This window comes from Macrobrachium rosenbergii, chromosome 10 (assembly GCF_040412425.1).
Source record: "Macrobrachium rosenbergii isolate ZJJX-2024 chromosome 10, ASM4041242v1, whole genome shotgun sequence".
NCBI classification, from domain to species: Eukaryota; Metazoa; Arthropoda; class Malacostraca; order Decapoda; family Palaemonidae; genus Macrobrachium; species Macrobrachium rosenbergii.
This window is the reverse complement of record NC_089750.1, coordinates 61,257,207-61,274,706: the sequence shown is the minus strand read 5'-3', so window position 1 is coordinate 61,274,706 and position 17,500 is coordinate 61,257,207. Positions and strand designations below refer to the sequence as shown.

Below are 17,500 nucleotides of genomic sequence, written 5' to 3'. Positions count from 1 at the left end.
TTCTATCTTGATGACACTGGTAAAATTAAAAGATACTCATCTCTGCTCGATTTCTCTGAGCTTTAAAACATCCACTAAGAAAAAAAAAAGCGTTTATCCATTTTCTATAATGAGTATATCTCATGCAAAATGGAAGAAATCTGTTTAACTGTTTGTCCCTCATAGCATCATCCAAAAGAAAAGTATTTTCATGTCCCAAAGAGTGCAACATATGCAATGTTTATAACTTCAAAATTTGCTGTCATTGCAGCAACTAAACTGACAAGTCAGTTCTTTGGTCTCAGAGGGGTTACCCGAAGGAAATGTTCTCAAATGAAAAGTGAAAATGGAGATGAACAAAGTTCAAGAAGTTGGACAACTTAGTGGGAAGAGACCAAAAGAAATGGATGCAGCTGTGGGCCGAAGGACCTCTGCAAGGAACCTTGAGCATCGTTTACAGCTGGCCATGCATGATGAGGGGGTAGTGTAGATTATGCCAGCATGGCCCCCTGTACATTAGCACACCTTCAAAGTTGGTAGAGTGTAGAAGTAGATAAGAGGTCCAGTGTGGGCCTCAGGACTCGTACCCAACAACTACAACGACGCTAAAAGCAGCTACCACCTCACTCTCATTTTAATATACCACCCCAACCTAGCTACTCTCCGCACCCCTACCCCAAAACCCCACCCCCACCTTCCACAACCCAAATTCCAATGAGAAGAGCAGCCGAGCCCAAAGCCCTAGTAACAATAGCAAGGAAAATCTTTGGAATGATAAAATGCCAACGCCATTCGAGCGAAGTGTACCATCCGTTGGTAATTTTTTCCATTCTTTTTCTGTCCTCTTGTAATTAATGTGTCTTTTAATTTGATGCGGCCCTCCTCTGGCTGCAGAGACAAAATCTGCTCAGAATCTTAAAAATCAAGAGAAAAAAGACCTTTCCCAGAGCGTCAGAAAAACTCTACGCTCTAAAGGTAACGATGTCTCGCGCACTACAAGTTGGACAGTTTTCTGGAGATTCTGAGATAAAGTATGCAGTAGCGACTGGCCGTCAGTCTGAGGAGTAACAATGATAAGAGTGAGGCTACAAAACGACACCAAGAGCAACATTTATAATACGCAGAAGCGTCAGTAATAAGAAAAGAATGCATAATAACAATAACTAGATAGGACCAAAAGCAACATTAATGATACAAATACACAGAAACAGTATCAATAAGAGACCACTAGCCGAGACCAACATCAGCAACATTCGGAAACGGAAAAGCAAACAATTTAAACATAGTATTTCTCCTGAGGACTGAGACTACAGCTTTGACTAGAGTACGATTTTCTTATGCGAAAGCAGCAACGTCACACGAAAACGTTTCCTGGCTTCTTACAGCATCTGGAAACAGACAGCGAAACTAGGCAGCCAATATTCATCTCTAAATAATGCCAAACTGAAGTCACGCACGTTCGTTTGGGTGATGTCACACAAGCCCTCACACGCGCGACTTCAACGTTTCCGCCGATAACGGCCACTTGTTGCAAAGTCCGGCGACGAGGTGATAAATGACACCAGAAAATGCGCTCGTGTGACAACGCCTTCAAATATTCACGTCACATAAAGGTAAGGTCGCCTTCAAAGGGCAGGACGAGAAGTCCGCTCACAATAAAACATATGAATTGCAATGCTTTAGCACTGGAAAGCATATACGCGATAATTCCAGCTAAACTGCGCCAATTTAGTTTGGGGTAACAAGTTGCCAGTTGTCGTAAATAAGGGTAATTGGAGAATGGATCCCTTTGTGCATTCAGAACTAGGAGAAAACATAATGGCTGAATCTTTGATGATAATTCATATATGCATCAATTCAGCTGTCGTGAATTATTTAATGGTGTAGGGAACGAGACAGAATTGCCTAAAACAAGTTTGAATTGTTCGAAACGTGCGTGTTAAAGTGTATAACTTAAATTGACAAGCTATAATCATGAAATAAGGCAGGCTGGGTCTTCCACTATGAGCAAAGCCCTGTGTTAATCACAAAGTATTTTATATAATTTTTTGTAACTGGAGATTTATTGTAGATTACTGTAAATATCTGAGAATAAAAATTTTAAAAAATAAATTGAATTAAATTGAATTAAATAAGATAACAAAACCTAAATTTCCCAGCAATGCATATCAGGAACCCAAAACCACTCTTTTGGCGACAAATCACGTATATACACGGGCCTTTGGGCGTTACTGTAACCCACTGCCGCCAACACCAGACTCATAAGACCCCTTGCAAATTACATTTCCTGGTTCGTTTCACGAGGTGGAAGGTGGAGTGACCACTCTCAACCTTTTCTCCATCCCACCGGTTACGTGGCGGAGTTGTGGTGGGGCAGAAGGCGTTAGCCTATGCTTAATAGCAACGAATTTTGGGATGGGGCAGAGTCCATGTCCACGCCTCCACACAAGGTCACGGGAACTTTTGCGTTGAAGGTTAATTAGATTTTCATGCCGGTGTGATCATTAACCAAACTAGGATTTACTACCATGGATAAACAGACCAATGCAGTAAGTAAATAAACTTGGATAAAGATAGTATGAGCTACGACCGCTCCGCTTGGCTTAACCCTGCACGCAACCAGTCAGTCATAATTATGATCTAACTTTCCACTAACGCCCACACTGTGAACTACTATGGGACCAAATAATACTAGTAATAGTAATAAAGAGAAGAACAGCATAAGAAAAGCCTGACCCTTAGGCCATGACGAGTTCTAAGATCGCATCTGAAATTCAGAGAGAGAGAGAGAGAGAGAGAGAGAGAGAGAGAGAGAGAGAGAGAGAGAGAGAGAGAATGGAATATAAAATTTAGGCCAAAGTGCTAAAAGGGAAATGGAGTGTAATAAGGTTTTAAAGGTGCAACAGGAGGAAAACCTCGCAGTTGCTCTATGAAACAATTGTTAGGAGAGGGTGGAAAGTAAGATGAAAGAGAGCATGAATGGAGTTACAGTCAAAGGAATGAAGGGTTTTCAGCTGGGGATCGAAGGGACGCTACAGTGTACCTTCAGTAATGCCTACGGAGCTCCGCGTGAGGTGCAATGACGGTACTTCTCCCCCCAACCCTTACGGGAAGAGAGAGAGAGAGAGAGTGGTACCATGCGTGTTCCAAGCCATGAATTTGTTCCCGAAATACGAGGCTTTATTCAGTCCATTTCTTCGAAGAGAAGGAGAGGGGAAATTCCGGGCAAGGCTTAAAATAGTAACAGGAGCTTCGTCACTCTAAGGGTTGTTCACCGTGATTCCAGATTCGCCCATTACTCAGTTGAAAAATTGGAGATAATTCTGACCACAAGAGAGAATAAAGATCTTACTGATCGATTATTCTCTGCCATCTTTCCACGCTGTCTGGAAATTCTGTTTGTAAGCCCCTATGTTTGTTTTTGTATTTTAGGACTCAATTATGCTCAAGCACTCAGTTACCTAAACGCACGCACACATGCATGTATAATAAATACACGCAATATATATACGTATATATATATATATATATATATATATATATATATATATATATATATATATATATATATATAATATATAGACAAATTCGTCTGATATAAATACTATATATATATACATATATAAGTGTATACATCATTATATATATATATATATATATATATATATATATATATATATAAATTATGAATGATAAATGCTATAAAGTCACCTCTCACATTGCCTCAACTCAAACCGCTTATTATTTCCTATTTCCGAGGTACATTCTGAAGTGAAAAATTTCTAGAATAGCTTTCACTGACAAAACCAGTTATGTAGTCGGACTCGGCGTCTGCTGTACGCAATTACATAATTATATGATTATATGATTGACAGAAACATAAGGCTTTATTAGCGTCGTAATCACTTCTAATTTGACGTTGAGCACTGTACTCGTTTCAGGCATGAATTAGGCGTAGCATTTCTTTGTTTCTCTAATCAAAGCGTTCAACAACAGATACATAATTCATCTAATGTTCTTTACTCCATTAACGTGCAACTATATATATATATATATATATATATATATATATATATATATATGTATGTATATATATACTGTATATATATATATATATATATATATATATATATATATATATATATATATATTGTTCACCTGAAATAATTACTGGAACATCTGTTTAAATTTAGTTAAGACATCAAATGTGTACTGAACATATACAGTTTAGACCTTACCACTTTCGCTCTAGCAAATATAGTTCTAACGGCGACGGTAAGCAAAGATGGGTCTCGTCATAATCTGGGAAGGTGACCAACAAGGAAAGTTAGTCTCTCTGGGCACACCCATGTGCAGGACGTGGGACCAGCATCAAGCCCATCCTAATTTCAAGAAATAAATGCTGAAATCTGTTAAAGCAACACTTTATAGTAACTATAGGCCTATCCTTTGTAAAGTAAAACCGACATAGATACATACACACACACACACACACACACACACACACACACACACACACACACATATATATATATATATATATATATATATATATATATATATATATATATATATATATACTGTATATATAACTGGAAACCAGTTGTGGATAAGTTTTTTCAAAGACGATTGCTCGAAAAGAATGGGTTCCAATAATCTGGTGTCCCAAGCGAGAAATACTCGAATTTCTAACGATACTTCCCGAAACACAAATGTACAAATTGGCGCTTTACAGCAACTGGTCAACTGGTTAAATTTACAGACGTCATCATTCCCCTCTAAATAATCATAATTAAATTGATTTTTAATGCCTAAATGTGACATAATTCCAACAACTTTTCCGAAACAAATAGTCGTGTAGGTACTGGCATTATTTGGAACTTTGGTAGCACAGCACTACTTCAGTTAACCGCGGTACTTGATAGTTATCGGTTGACATCATTGTGACCATAATATGTCGATGTGTTCTGAAGGTTTCAGTTTCAATATATCTTCTACTGAATACTTAAGAGGACCTGTCATCGGTTTTCATTTGGTCCAGCAAGACATTCATGAATTTATAGCGGTATAATTAATGCTGGAATTCCCATCGTGAAAACAGTAACACTAAACCGAAAATGGCAAAAGTAGATAGTGTATTGGAGATAATGAGAAATTATGCTAACGTGGCAGAACGAAAACGTGACTTGGGTCACGAAGTTATTATCGTAAGATAACTATGAGGCTTGTGAGTTGTGAAATCCCGTATTTGGATTTATAGAGTTAGAAGTACGAAGTTGGATGAGTTAGAACTGGCGCATCACTACTTTGGACGCGGCTGACATAAGGCGATTTAGAAGGAAGAAACGATCAAGCCGAGGAGGACAATTGTTGGTAAAGTTATAAAAGAAAGTGAATTGAAGACAACAAAGAATATGCAAATTGCGCTATGTCGGAAAGATAAACAGCAGTAGGCCTAACGTGGAACTCCTCTGGTTTCTCTAATTTTCTTACAAATATGCAAGATGTTTGCAACTGTCAGTCCACATGCCGTTTGCTTTTGAGTGAGGTTGTACTCAGTAATTAGTAGATTCTGGTGGGCTTCAGTCAGAGTGAAAAAGAACGAAGCACGATCAACCACGCCTCGGTGGACTTGCCGAGAACCAACTGTTGCCCATATTCCCATAACATCATTATCTTTACCATACGTGATTAATCTAGGCTACCTTAGGCTCTAATAAGAGACTTAATGAATATAGGCTAGCCTAGGTCCTCATAAGAGACTTAACGAATGTAGGCTAGCCTAGGCTCTAAAGACGTAATGAATCAAGGCTAGCCTAGGTCCTCATAAGAGGCGTAATGATTCTAGGCTAGCCTTGGCCCTAATAAGAGACGTAATGAATTTAGGCTAGCCTAGGCTCTAATAAGAGACCAGCTTCTGTGTATGACCCTGTACTAACCTTGGGAATAAGTGTGGCTACGTGATAACTGAATGCTACAGCATTGCGTTAGCCCAGCCAAGTACCGACTGTAATCAATAAGATCCCAAAGCTCCTGTCGCAAGACGATTGTGAAAAGCTACATTTTCAAGATTTAGAATTATGAAATGTTGGACTCCAATAACCCGCCCAGGAGGACAGCCGTCGCCGTTACCGGCTGATGGTGAGTGTTAATAGTTAAAACTATAATATTCGATATTGATAACAATGGAGGAAGGGGGGCGGGGCTTATGGGCATTTTAGTAAATAACGTTAGATGGAATGAAAGTCGGAATACAACCTTTAGTGGGTCGTGCAATCGTCAATGAATATACTGAATGAACACCGATTTTGAATGACAAGGCATCGAGTCAAAGGGTTCTTTCGTGAGTTCAGGCTAGCGGTATTGACATATTTCCTCTTTAATCTGCTATCAAGATTACGCTTTTATGATGCTGCGCCTTTGATGTGGAGTTCGGTATTGCATTTACTGCCCGGGATCTAATTTGATGTGAAGTTCGGATTACGGTTTGTTCATATTTCTCATGTAAATGTTGAGTTCAGGCTTACGTTTTTATCCCAACCTCGGGTCCCGTTATTCATAATTTTCTGTCAGGGTTTTTGTTTGTGGTTTTACGGCGTTCCTTTCGTACGCACGTTTTTAGTAAACAGTTGCAGAGCAGAATTCTAGTAATGTTATAATAATCTCGACTGACTATAATTTACTTAACATTATTGTAACCTTTCTCATCCGTTATTATTAATGGAAACTGTCAGACGTACTTAGTCCGCAACGTTCTTTCCCCATAGTGGAGGTTCATTCTGTAGGTGTAACGGGTCCATATTTTAGTTTAACATTTTGCGATAACTGGTACTAGGCAGTGTCATCGTTAACTAACATTGCTTATCAGATGAAACGATTATATATATATATATATATATATATATATATATATATATATATATATATATATATATATATACATATACATATATAGGCTATATATATATATATATATATATATATATATATATATATATATATATATATATATACACATATACACACCCTTCGTAACAGTATGTACCACATATATTTGACTGCGCTTACACAGAATCATTTGCATATCGACATAATTATAGACTATATGATTACGATGGTGTACTTTACAGGAAGCTCTTATACATAACTGCGCAAGACATGTAATTCAAAGGATGTTTTAATTAGTTTTGACTGGTGAAAAATAAGCGTGGATATTCGTTTGCTCGTGTAAATGTATATACGGAAAATTAGACTAGTTTACTGTATGTACTCAATGCATATCATTTAGTGCCCATATCGGATGTATATGCGCATGGCGAGGTGTCTCTCTCTCTCTCTCTCTCTCTCTCTCTCTCTCTCTCTCTCTCTCTCTCTCTCTCTCTACATATACATTATATATATTATATATACGTATATATACATAGCCTATATATATATATATAGATGACTATTTATCACATCACCGTGATTCATATACAATCAGAAAGCTACAAACGTCCTTTAATATCCAATTCACTCTACCTCGGAAATAATATATTTTCATATATGTTACCGAAGGGGAATTTTTTAGTTGATAATAAGTCCACCGTCCCGTGGGGTCGAACCAGCGACGGACGAGGAATCAGGACTACAGTGACACACTAACGCAGTCGGCCACAAGAGAGGTATAAGTGAATAACATCTCCCATCAACTCACCCGTCGAACTCAGGTGCTTTGCGTTTGGAGACGATATCCACCCACCTCTGCCATGTTGACCGTGTAGTGCGTTTGTCGCACGTAGCCATATTATTACTATTTATCACATCACCGTGATTCATATACAATCAGAAAGCTACAAACGTCCTTTAATATCCAATTCACTCTACCTCGGAAATAATATATTTTCATATATGTTACCGAAGGGAATTTTTAGTTGATAATAAGTCCACCGTCCCGTGGGGTCGAACCAGCGACGGACGAGGAATCAGGACTACAGTGACACACTAACGCAGTAGGTATTTGAATAACATCTCCCATCAACTCACCCGTCGAACTCAGGTGTTTTGCGTTTGGAGACGATATCCACCCACCTCTGCCATGTTGACCGTGTAGTGCGTTTGTCGCACGTAGCCATATTATGACTATTTATCACATCACCGTGATTCATATACAATCAGAAAGCTACAAACGTCCTTTAATATCCAATTCACTCTACCTCGGAAATAATATATTTTCATATATGTTACCGAAGGGGAATTTTTAGTTGATAATAAGTCCACCGTCCCGTGGGGTCGAACCAGCGACGGACGAGGAATCAGGACTACAGTGACACACTAACGCAGTCGGCCACAAGAGAGGTATAAGTGAATAACATCTCCCATCAACTCACTGTAGTCCTGATTCCTCGTCCGTCGCTGGTTCGACCCACGGGACGGTGGACTTATTATCAACAAAAATTCTTTGGTAACATATATGAAAATATATTATTTCCGAGGTAGAGTGAATTATATTATAGCTTTTGATTATATATATATATATATATATATATATATATATATATATATATATATATATATATATATATGTGTGTGTGTGTGTGTGTGTGTGTGTGTGTGTGTGTGTAACTGAATCACGAAAATATGGAACGTGATGAATATATAAATAAAGATTATATATATATATATATATATATATATATATATATATATTATGTGTGTGTGTGTGTGTGTGTGTGTGTGTAACTGAATCAAAAAATATGGAACGTGATGAATATATAAATAAAGATAATTATATATATATATATATATATATATATATATATATATATATATATTATATACACACACATGCAATAGAATAGTATATAAATAACAAGAAATTCGGATGAATTGTATGTAGAATAATTCCTCACATAAGTTTTTACGTGTGAGGAAACTCAAATATGGAGCATATCATTATACTTTGGCATCGTAGACTCTGTTCTAAATGCATGTAACGTCTGAATTTAACTTTAAACGTCGATAACATTATGGATCAGCACTGTCAAATCTAACGATGTAAAGTTTGAAGTAATGGTAGTGCTGGAAATACTATGTATTTCATTATCATTACAAAGTTATTTTACTGAGGAGAGAGCAGTTTGGTGGGGGATGGAAGGCGGTCGAGAGAATCATGATGGAGAAAGACAAGCCGAGCAGACAACAGAGAGAGAGAGAGAGAGAGAGAGAGAGAGAGAGAGAGAGAGAGAGAGAGAGAGATGAAGAAATCCTCAGAGCTAAGGAGACGATTTAAGAGCTTAACCCGAGCGAAACCTCGTCAAGCAATCGATATTAAGCGCAAAAGAGAATGTCATTCGGGAGGAGACTGAGAGAGAAGGTAACATCGACATTTCTTAAGTAGGTCACCATTACACTCCTCCGAGTCCTTAACCACTCCGGCCGATCTGCGGATCGTCAGTAAACTTAATGCGCGCTTTAATTTCCAGAGCAGCTTCCATTTAATTAATAATAACCGCCACGATTTGCTTTCCGTGGTAGCGGTTTGGGATCCACGTTGCTCAGGAAGTCTTTTAGAGGTAACACTTGCAAGCACCAGGCAATAAATACGCCCGTGTTTCCTTTTTTTTTTATGCAAGAAATCTTTAATTACTAAACTAATTCGTGTTTTTGCATATCGTTTTCATTAGACTACATTCATTTTTCACGCTAAACAACAGGTCTTGCAACCAGGCATAGAATATAGTTGCTATTAAACGTGTTGTTTTATTTGCATGGATGGATGCTTTTATTTTTCATTATTGTTCCGATTGAGTCGACATTAAACAATATGTGTCGTAGCTAAACAGCTAAACAAATACAAGAAGCTTGTAAGGGCTAAGTCTCAGGACCCACGTTAAGCAGGGAATATTGCTTAGGAAAAAGCTTGCAGTTAAACTTAAATTGAGTAATGGAGTCTGGATTTATCAGAACTAACAAATATCAAATTCCTGGGTGAAATTATTTCGCTTTCCAATCACATGACTCGGAATTCGCGTTAATTAGTTAGACGTAACAAAATACTCATTGTCTTATTACACCTTTCATGAAATATAAATGAAATGGAAACGAAAAATACGTGAATGTTATTTATACTATTAACACTTAGCATCTAATGAATTAATAGATTGTAATTGAAATTAATTATGAATTAATTGATAGAAATATATAAATATACGAATAATTTCTGATGTTGAAGAGTGGTGGGGTTTTGCCATTCTTCAAGCTTCTCTCTCTCTCTCTCTCTCTCTCTCTCTCTCTCTCTCTCTCTCTCTCTCTCTCTCTCTCTCTCTCTCTCTCTCATCGGTATGTACGTAGATATTTAAAAGAATTTTAACTTTAAAATCATTATTGTCTAAAGAGCGAGCTTCATTTACCTTATAAAATCATTATTGTCTAAATAGCGAGCTTCATTTACCTTATTTGATATTAGAAAAATACATTGTTTATGCTAGAAAAATTATAAGGCTCTGTGTTGCTTACCAGCTTTTGTCTCGTGTAAACTTAATGGAGTTATGAAATTGCGTGATTATACACACACACACACAAACTATATATATATATATATATATATATATATATATATATATATATATATATATATATATATATATATATATATATATATATACAGTATATATAAATGTATGTATGTATATTATATATTATATACATTATATATATTCTTATATGTATATATAAATATATAATACACACATAAAATATATGCATATATATAAATGTATATACGTATGTATACTTCTATATATGTATGCATGTAAACACTATATATATATATATATATATATATATATATATATATATATATATATATATATATATATATATATATATATATATATATATATATATATATATATATATATATATATATATATATATATATATATATATATATATATATATATATATATATATATATATATATATATATAAAAACATGATTAACGAAATTACGAAATTACTTTACATCACCAGCAAAGTCTAATCAAAACGTCGAAAAATTATCGGCGACTTGAAAGGGCTCTGGCGCGATCTGTTCCCTAAACGAGTCAGCAGCCGGCGTCGGCGGAGGCAGCAGCATCGTTTCCCAGCCAATTTAAAGCCAACAATTCCTCTCTGAGTCTCCCTCCGCTTCCCGTTAATTAGCCATCGACTGGTCGGCAGCCGGTTTCTCGCCGCTTCCTTTATTAACGTTAAGTTCTCAATCATTTTGGAATCAATCTCTGTTGATTCCGAAATGACAAATAAACGCCCATTTCATCCAGTGGTTTTAGCGGAAGAAAAAGTTCGTATATATAAGTACTGTATATATATAATTATATATTTATATAATTATGTATATATATAATGTTCATATATATTTATATATATACATATATAACATATACTTATGTATGAATATATATACATACACACTTATACATATATATATATATATATATATATATATATATATATATATATATATATATATATATATATATATATATATATATATATATATATATATATAGACTGTATATGTTTATGAAAGAGAGAATACAATTGCTTTGAAAAAAGGCTGTGTATTTTCATAAATATATGACAACGATAGTCTATGGGTGATAAATTCCTGTAGATATACTGTCTTCCAGCCATGCCCCAGCTTCTCTCACCACTTTCATTATGTAAATGTGCTGAATGAAGGTACCTTTGTCCATCCTTTGGCAAGGTACGTAACGTCCTTAGGGTTAGGATTTGATCTTTCGACCCTCATTTGTAGCTTTTTTTTAAGGAAAAAATAATAATCAAAAGTCTCTTTCTTTGGTATTTGCCATTATATTTTTGTTACTTTTACAAAAAATGGCATATCTGCAGACTGCAGTAACTACAGACCAATCTCTATTCTCCCTGTGCTCTCCAAAGTTGCTGAAAAACTTATTTTTAAGCCACTACATAAGTATGTGGAATCTAATGGATTGTTAGCTGATAGCCAATATGCATAAAGGAAGAAGTTATGTCCCTGCGATGCTCTTTTAGACTTGACATTCCACTTGCAAGGGAACCTTGATAAGGGTTTTGAGTGCAGAGCAATTCAGATAGATTTTAGTGCTGCTTTCGATTTAGTAAATCACAAGGCACTTATTTATAAACTTCAGAATCTTGAAGTTGGTGGATATGTTTTAGGATTACTTCAAAATTTCCTTACAGGTAGTAGGCAGCAACGAGTTGCAGTGGACGGGATCTTTAGTGAACCAAGACCTATTGTATTTGGAGTTCCACAGGGCAGTGTTCTAGGTCTATTGTTAGTTTTAGTATATACAAGTGAGATGGTTGTTGGCCTGTAAAACAAGATTGTTCAGTATGCCGATGATGCAACACTTGTGGGTGCAGTAGTCTCCACCTAAAGGAACTGAAGTTACCCTCAGCCTAAGTCAGGACATGGGCCGGATCAGACAATGGTGTAGTCAGTGGGGTATGAGGTTGAACTCCAGTAAAACAAAAACACTATTGATTAGTAGATCTCGTACATATCTCCCACCCTATCCTCCCCTTCAGGTGGATGGAACTTTGCTGAATGAGTCTGAAGCTTCATCTATTCTAGGTGTAACTTTTGACTCTCATCTAATTTATGAGAAACATATAATGAAAGTTTCGGTAATGCCGCACGAAAGTTAGCTGTTGTTCGTAAGGTCTCATATATTCATAACATTGATAAAATCAATGCAACCTGTCTTGGGTCATTTGCACTTCCTTTACTGGAATACTGTTCTCCCGCTTGGATGTCTGCTTCTGCCAGAGATTTATCTCTTTTAGATAGAGTGGTTCGTGGTGGTAGGTTTCTGTTTCCTAACAATAGCAGTTACGACTTGGACCATTGACGGACGGTCTCTCGTTTGTCACTTTTTCATAAGTTGTATTTCAACAGACATCTTTCACATTCACAATTGATACCTGATCCCCCTTTTCTGCCGAGACCAACCAGATTCGTTGACAGCAGCACCAATATGCAGTAAATGTGCCTCGCTGGTGAACTTCTCAGTTCCAGAGGTCCTTTACTCCTCACACCGTTGGACTGTGGAGCAGCCTCCCCGTGGATGTCGTGCAATTGGAACTTAGAAGTTTAAGCGAAAATTCAATGCATTACTACCCTAATGCTAGTCTTGCATTTTGATATATTTTTATCTGTTTATCTATTTATTATTTTTTTCTTTTTTAATAAGTGGTAACTCTTCTTTGTGTATTTCCCTTTACTTCCTCTTACTTCTTCCTAATGAACACCGTATTCTTTGGAAGCTTGAATTTCAAGTCAATGGCCCCTGTGGGTTTGTTCCATTTGAGTAGGTTTCATCAATTGAATAATAATAATAATAATAATAATAATAATAATAATAATAATAATGCTTCCATCAGATAGGAGTGTATTATTATTATTATTATTATTATTATTATTATTATTATTATTATTATTATTATTATTATTATTATTATTCAGAACTTGAACCCTGTTCGTATGGAACAAGCCCACGGGGGCCATTGACGAAATTCAAGCTTCCAACGAATATGGTGCTCATTTTAAGAGGTAGCGGAAGGTAATAGAAAGTACAGAAAGGAGAGATTAGTTACTAAAAAAAAACAAATTTAACAAATAAATAGATAAAAATGTAAGTAAATTGGTGAAAAACAAAGAGACTTGTTTTATGATGGTAGTGCATTGCATCTTTGCACAACATCCTGATCTTTTCGAAGTTCAGGAATAAAGGACCTCTGAATTGCATAACATCGCTGCTGGGAAGAAAGTTGGGTCGGGTATGATACATGAAAAACGGGGTTTGTCAGTCGAGACCACAGGTCTACCCCAAAGCCAAATCAAAAAGTCCTTCAAAGGAATAAAGGACCATACAAAAAATGGGGAACGTTGAAGAAGTTCGACAGCGAGGAACATTTGGTACTGCTGTTCGGCAAATCTAGTTGGTCTCGGAAGGAAATGAGGATCAAGGGTCAGTTGTGAAAGTGAAAGATCTCGGTTAAAATAAAACTTGAAAAAATCTGTTGATGGTCCAAGTCATAACTGCTAATGTTAGGAAACAGAAACCTACCACCACGAACCACTATTTAAACTGATATACCTATACATACAGTTAGTTGGATGAAAGATAGATAAGTGTACAGTAGTTGTACTCCTACCTTAGCATTTAAGAAAGAAACAGAAACATTGAAATGAATATTACTTTAGGAGTTAGTCCTTGTGACTAAGTTAAAGAGCCTTCCATACAATGGCAGCATGATTAATTATCTAATCGTTCAAGGTTAAAATCATTAAAGAGTTTGTCATACAACTGCATCTTAAACAGAGTCAATACAAAAGAAACATAAGTAACGAGCACTTCATACATAGACATCATGAACACAGCTCGTCGTACATACACATAGGGATTAAAGGATTCGTCATACATAGATAGGATAGGAAGTAAGAACTCTTCATACAAAGGCAACGTGATTAATCAACTCGTCGTAATGGCAATCATAATTAAAGAACTTGTCAGACATATCATACATAGGCAATATGATTTAAGAGCTCGTCGTACAAAGGCAACGTGATTGCGGTAGCTTCTCTCTCGGCAACCGTGATTCCGCTAGAGTCTTTTTAAATCCGAGCTCTGTCGGCCACTAATGAGAGGAGCAGTGATGATAATAATCTTCTCTCTCTCTCTCTCTCTCTCTCTCTCTCTCTCTCTCTCTCTCCAAAACCTTTGGAGATGTTTGCCGTAATAACTCTCAGACTGGTAACAAGGTTCTTTCAGAGACAAAATTCCCGCTTTAATGGGGAGCTTGTGAAGGCTGTCAAAATATAACTTAAGTAATTGGCTTCTTTATGCCTCTCGGGGAAATGCTCGCGGTAAAGATCTGAATGAAGAAACGTCAAGTATGTCATTATCTGATATTTCAGGAGAGAGAGAGAGAGAGAGCCTATACATGCTTTGGATAAGTGTAAAATTAAAACTGTTATTAATATACACTTATAGATTTATATAAATTTGTTTACATGTGTGTGTCTGTTTTTGTGTTTATAAGCTAGAATTGTGTTTGTGTTTGTCTTCTTTTGGGAGTATGGAAAATGAGGAAACTTCTTATACTCAAAATAAAGACATTATTATTATTATTATTATTATTATTATTATTATTATTATTATTATTATTATTATTATTATCGACTCGCCATAAGTAACTAAAGTATTTCATTTTTAAAAAAAAGCAAACAATACACTCTGCACAAAGGAGTATGTATCCTTACTTATTGAGTAAGACTTGACGGAACAATTATCACTTATAATAGCAGTGCGGTGTTTAAAGCAAAAACTTAAACTTCAGCAATGAGCAGACCTTGTTCGCCTGTAGGTGACCGTCTGAAACTTCTTTCGCGGCCGTGGTCAGAAGGATGTGGCTCGTAAATACCAGTGAACAGCGTTTGTCAGAACTCTGTTGAACCAACGGGCTATGTTTGCAAGAAGTCTGTTAAGCCAGTAACAATGTAGATGATTTGTTGAGGCAGTGATTTGTTCTCCAGTATTCTGATGGGCTATGCTCGGTGCTTACCAGAGCTATTTTGATTCAGCAAGCAGCTAATTCAAAGAAAAAGGTTTAGCAGAGCTATAAAGAAGCAGCAAACAATGAATGATTGCCGTCACTCAGTACAGGTAAGAAATGTTTGTCAGTTTTCTGTTGGCCAACGAACAGTGTTTGCCAGACCTACGTTGAATCGGTGGACAATGTTCACCTGTTCTCTGTTGATGCAACAAAATGTTCAATCTGTCAATCTAATCTGTTGCGTCAGTTAACTACTCTATGCATGCCACAGATCTGTTAAGTCAGTAAACGATATAAGAACGATATAAGACAGAACTCTGGCACAAAATATCAGTTTGTTTGAGCAGTGTTCAGACAGCAAAATTTCTGCAGCATTTATGCTGGTCAAAGCAAAGTCTTGTTGAGCCGACGAACAGCGTTGTCCTTAGCTTTGCCCTCTAAAGGGAACAAAATGTTTACTACTGTTCTGCTTACCAACTAATATTTTGTGCCAGAGTTTTGTTCAGACAAAATATGTTTTAGGGGTTGTGTTGAAACAGTGAACAGTGATTGCCTGAGCGCTGTTTACCCGTCTACTTGTGATTTGAGCATCAGATGAAACATGATTTTTGCTTAAAAATGAAATTAAAACAGTGGTACAAAAAAGTCTTGGAAAATTGAGTTGTAAAGAGTCCCCCTTTGAGGTGGCTCCATTACACTTCCCATGCCAGCACCTCCAATATTTATTTCTTGGAGTTCGGGAAACTTTGGATGTTTCAGCACACCTACCGTTTCTTTACCTAGCTGAACGATGCTGAATTTTCTTATGCTGCTGTTTGTCCAATTCCGATGATGACTTATTATGTTTAAAAGGTTGATATGTCTGTTCCTACGGTTTTCATTCCCACGGTTACATTTCCTGTGTTGCCCGTCCTTTGTCCAGGTAGCATCTGCCTGTACTTGAAATAATATTTACTGAGATAATAAAGAAAGGAGACAACTCTCTAAAATGTGAAATGGAAATTTTGTAGCGTGTTGGATGATGCCATGCTTTTCCGCGGCTTCAAATCTAATAGGCTGTTTCTTTGAAGTGCATCTTGCTGTACAAGAAAGCTCGGAATTTAAAACGAGGGAGAGGCACGGTCAGAAAGAGGGAAGACGGAGTTTTCTTCGTTAGTCATGGAATAATAAAGAATATTGTTAGAAATATACCTGCAAAAAGCAAAAGCAAAAACAACATAGAAAGATAAATAGACGGCAAAATGGCTCGTATTCTGTAAGAGAGTAAGATAAAAAAAAAACGAGGAAATTCGATTGAAAAGAATGACGACGAGAAATATCGTCGCAAGCTAGTGTCATTTTGTTCAATAACTCTTGTTACAGTCCAAAAGAATATTAACAGGGCGAATACAAAAGTCAACACAACAGACCAGGAAGAGCCCTCAGAAAAATGAAATCTCATCAATGTTCTGGGATCTCTTCAATTTTCCTTCCTCTTGATTTCCCTTCCGGTATGAAAAATTCATGCTTGCAATTCAATTGAATTCTGGATGAAACTCTCAAAGACGAAAAACGCCACACCAAAGCGGTGAGCAGTTTAGTCTTCTCCAAGCATATTGGATATATTAGTTTCAATTTACGTAAGCGACAGAACTTCGCCTTAGAAAATGAATTAGAGTCAAAGTTTGCCTTCGTTTAATTTAAAGCTGAATGAGACATTTGAGTCTGCCATTTCTGAGTGATGTATATTATATTATATATATATATATGTGTATATATTATATATATAATATATATATATATATATATATATATATATATATATATATATATATATATATATATACACATATACAGGTGAAAAATAAGAAATATGACCGGTTTCGACTTTATCCAAGCCATTATCAATGGCTTGGAAATAAACATATTTTTCACC

General features: G+C 36.3%; 2 protein-coding genes across 3 annotated transcripts in view; one reads left to right on the top strand and one right to left on the bottom strand.

Annotated features, from left to right (window-relative positions):
• Rab3 (RAS oncogene family member Rab3) overlaps window positions 1-17,500 on the bottom strand; it is a 181,942-nt gene that overhangs the window by 5,572 nt on the left and 158,870 nt on the right. The gene's annotated exons all lie outside the window — the stretch shown is intronic.
• Window positions 4,882-17,500, top strand: part of LOC136842679 (cytochrome P450 2L1-like) — a 197,898-nt gene continuing 185,279 nt past the window's right edge. The window contains exon 1 of the mRNA XM_067110334.1: window positions 4,882-6,120. Coding sequence (XP_066966435.1) covers window positions 6,118-6,120 — 3 coding nt within the window. The 5' untranslated portion in view covers window positions 4,882-6,117. The remainder of the gene's footprint in view (window positions 6,121-17,500) is intronic.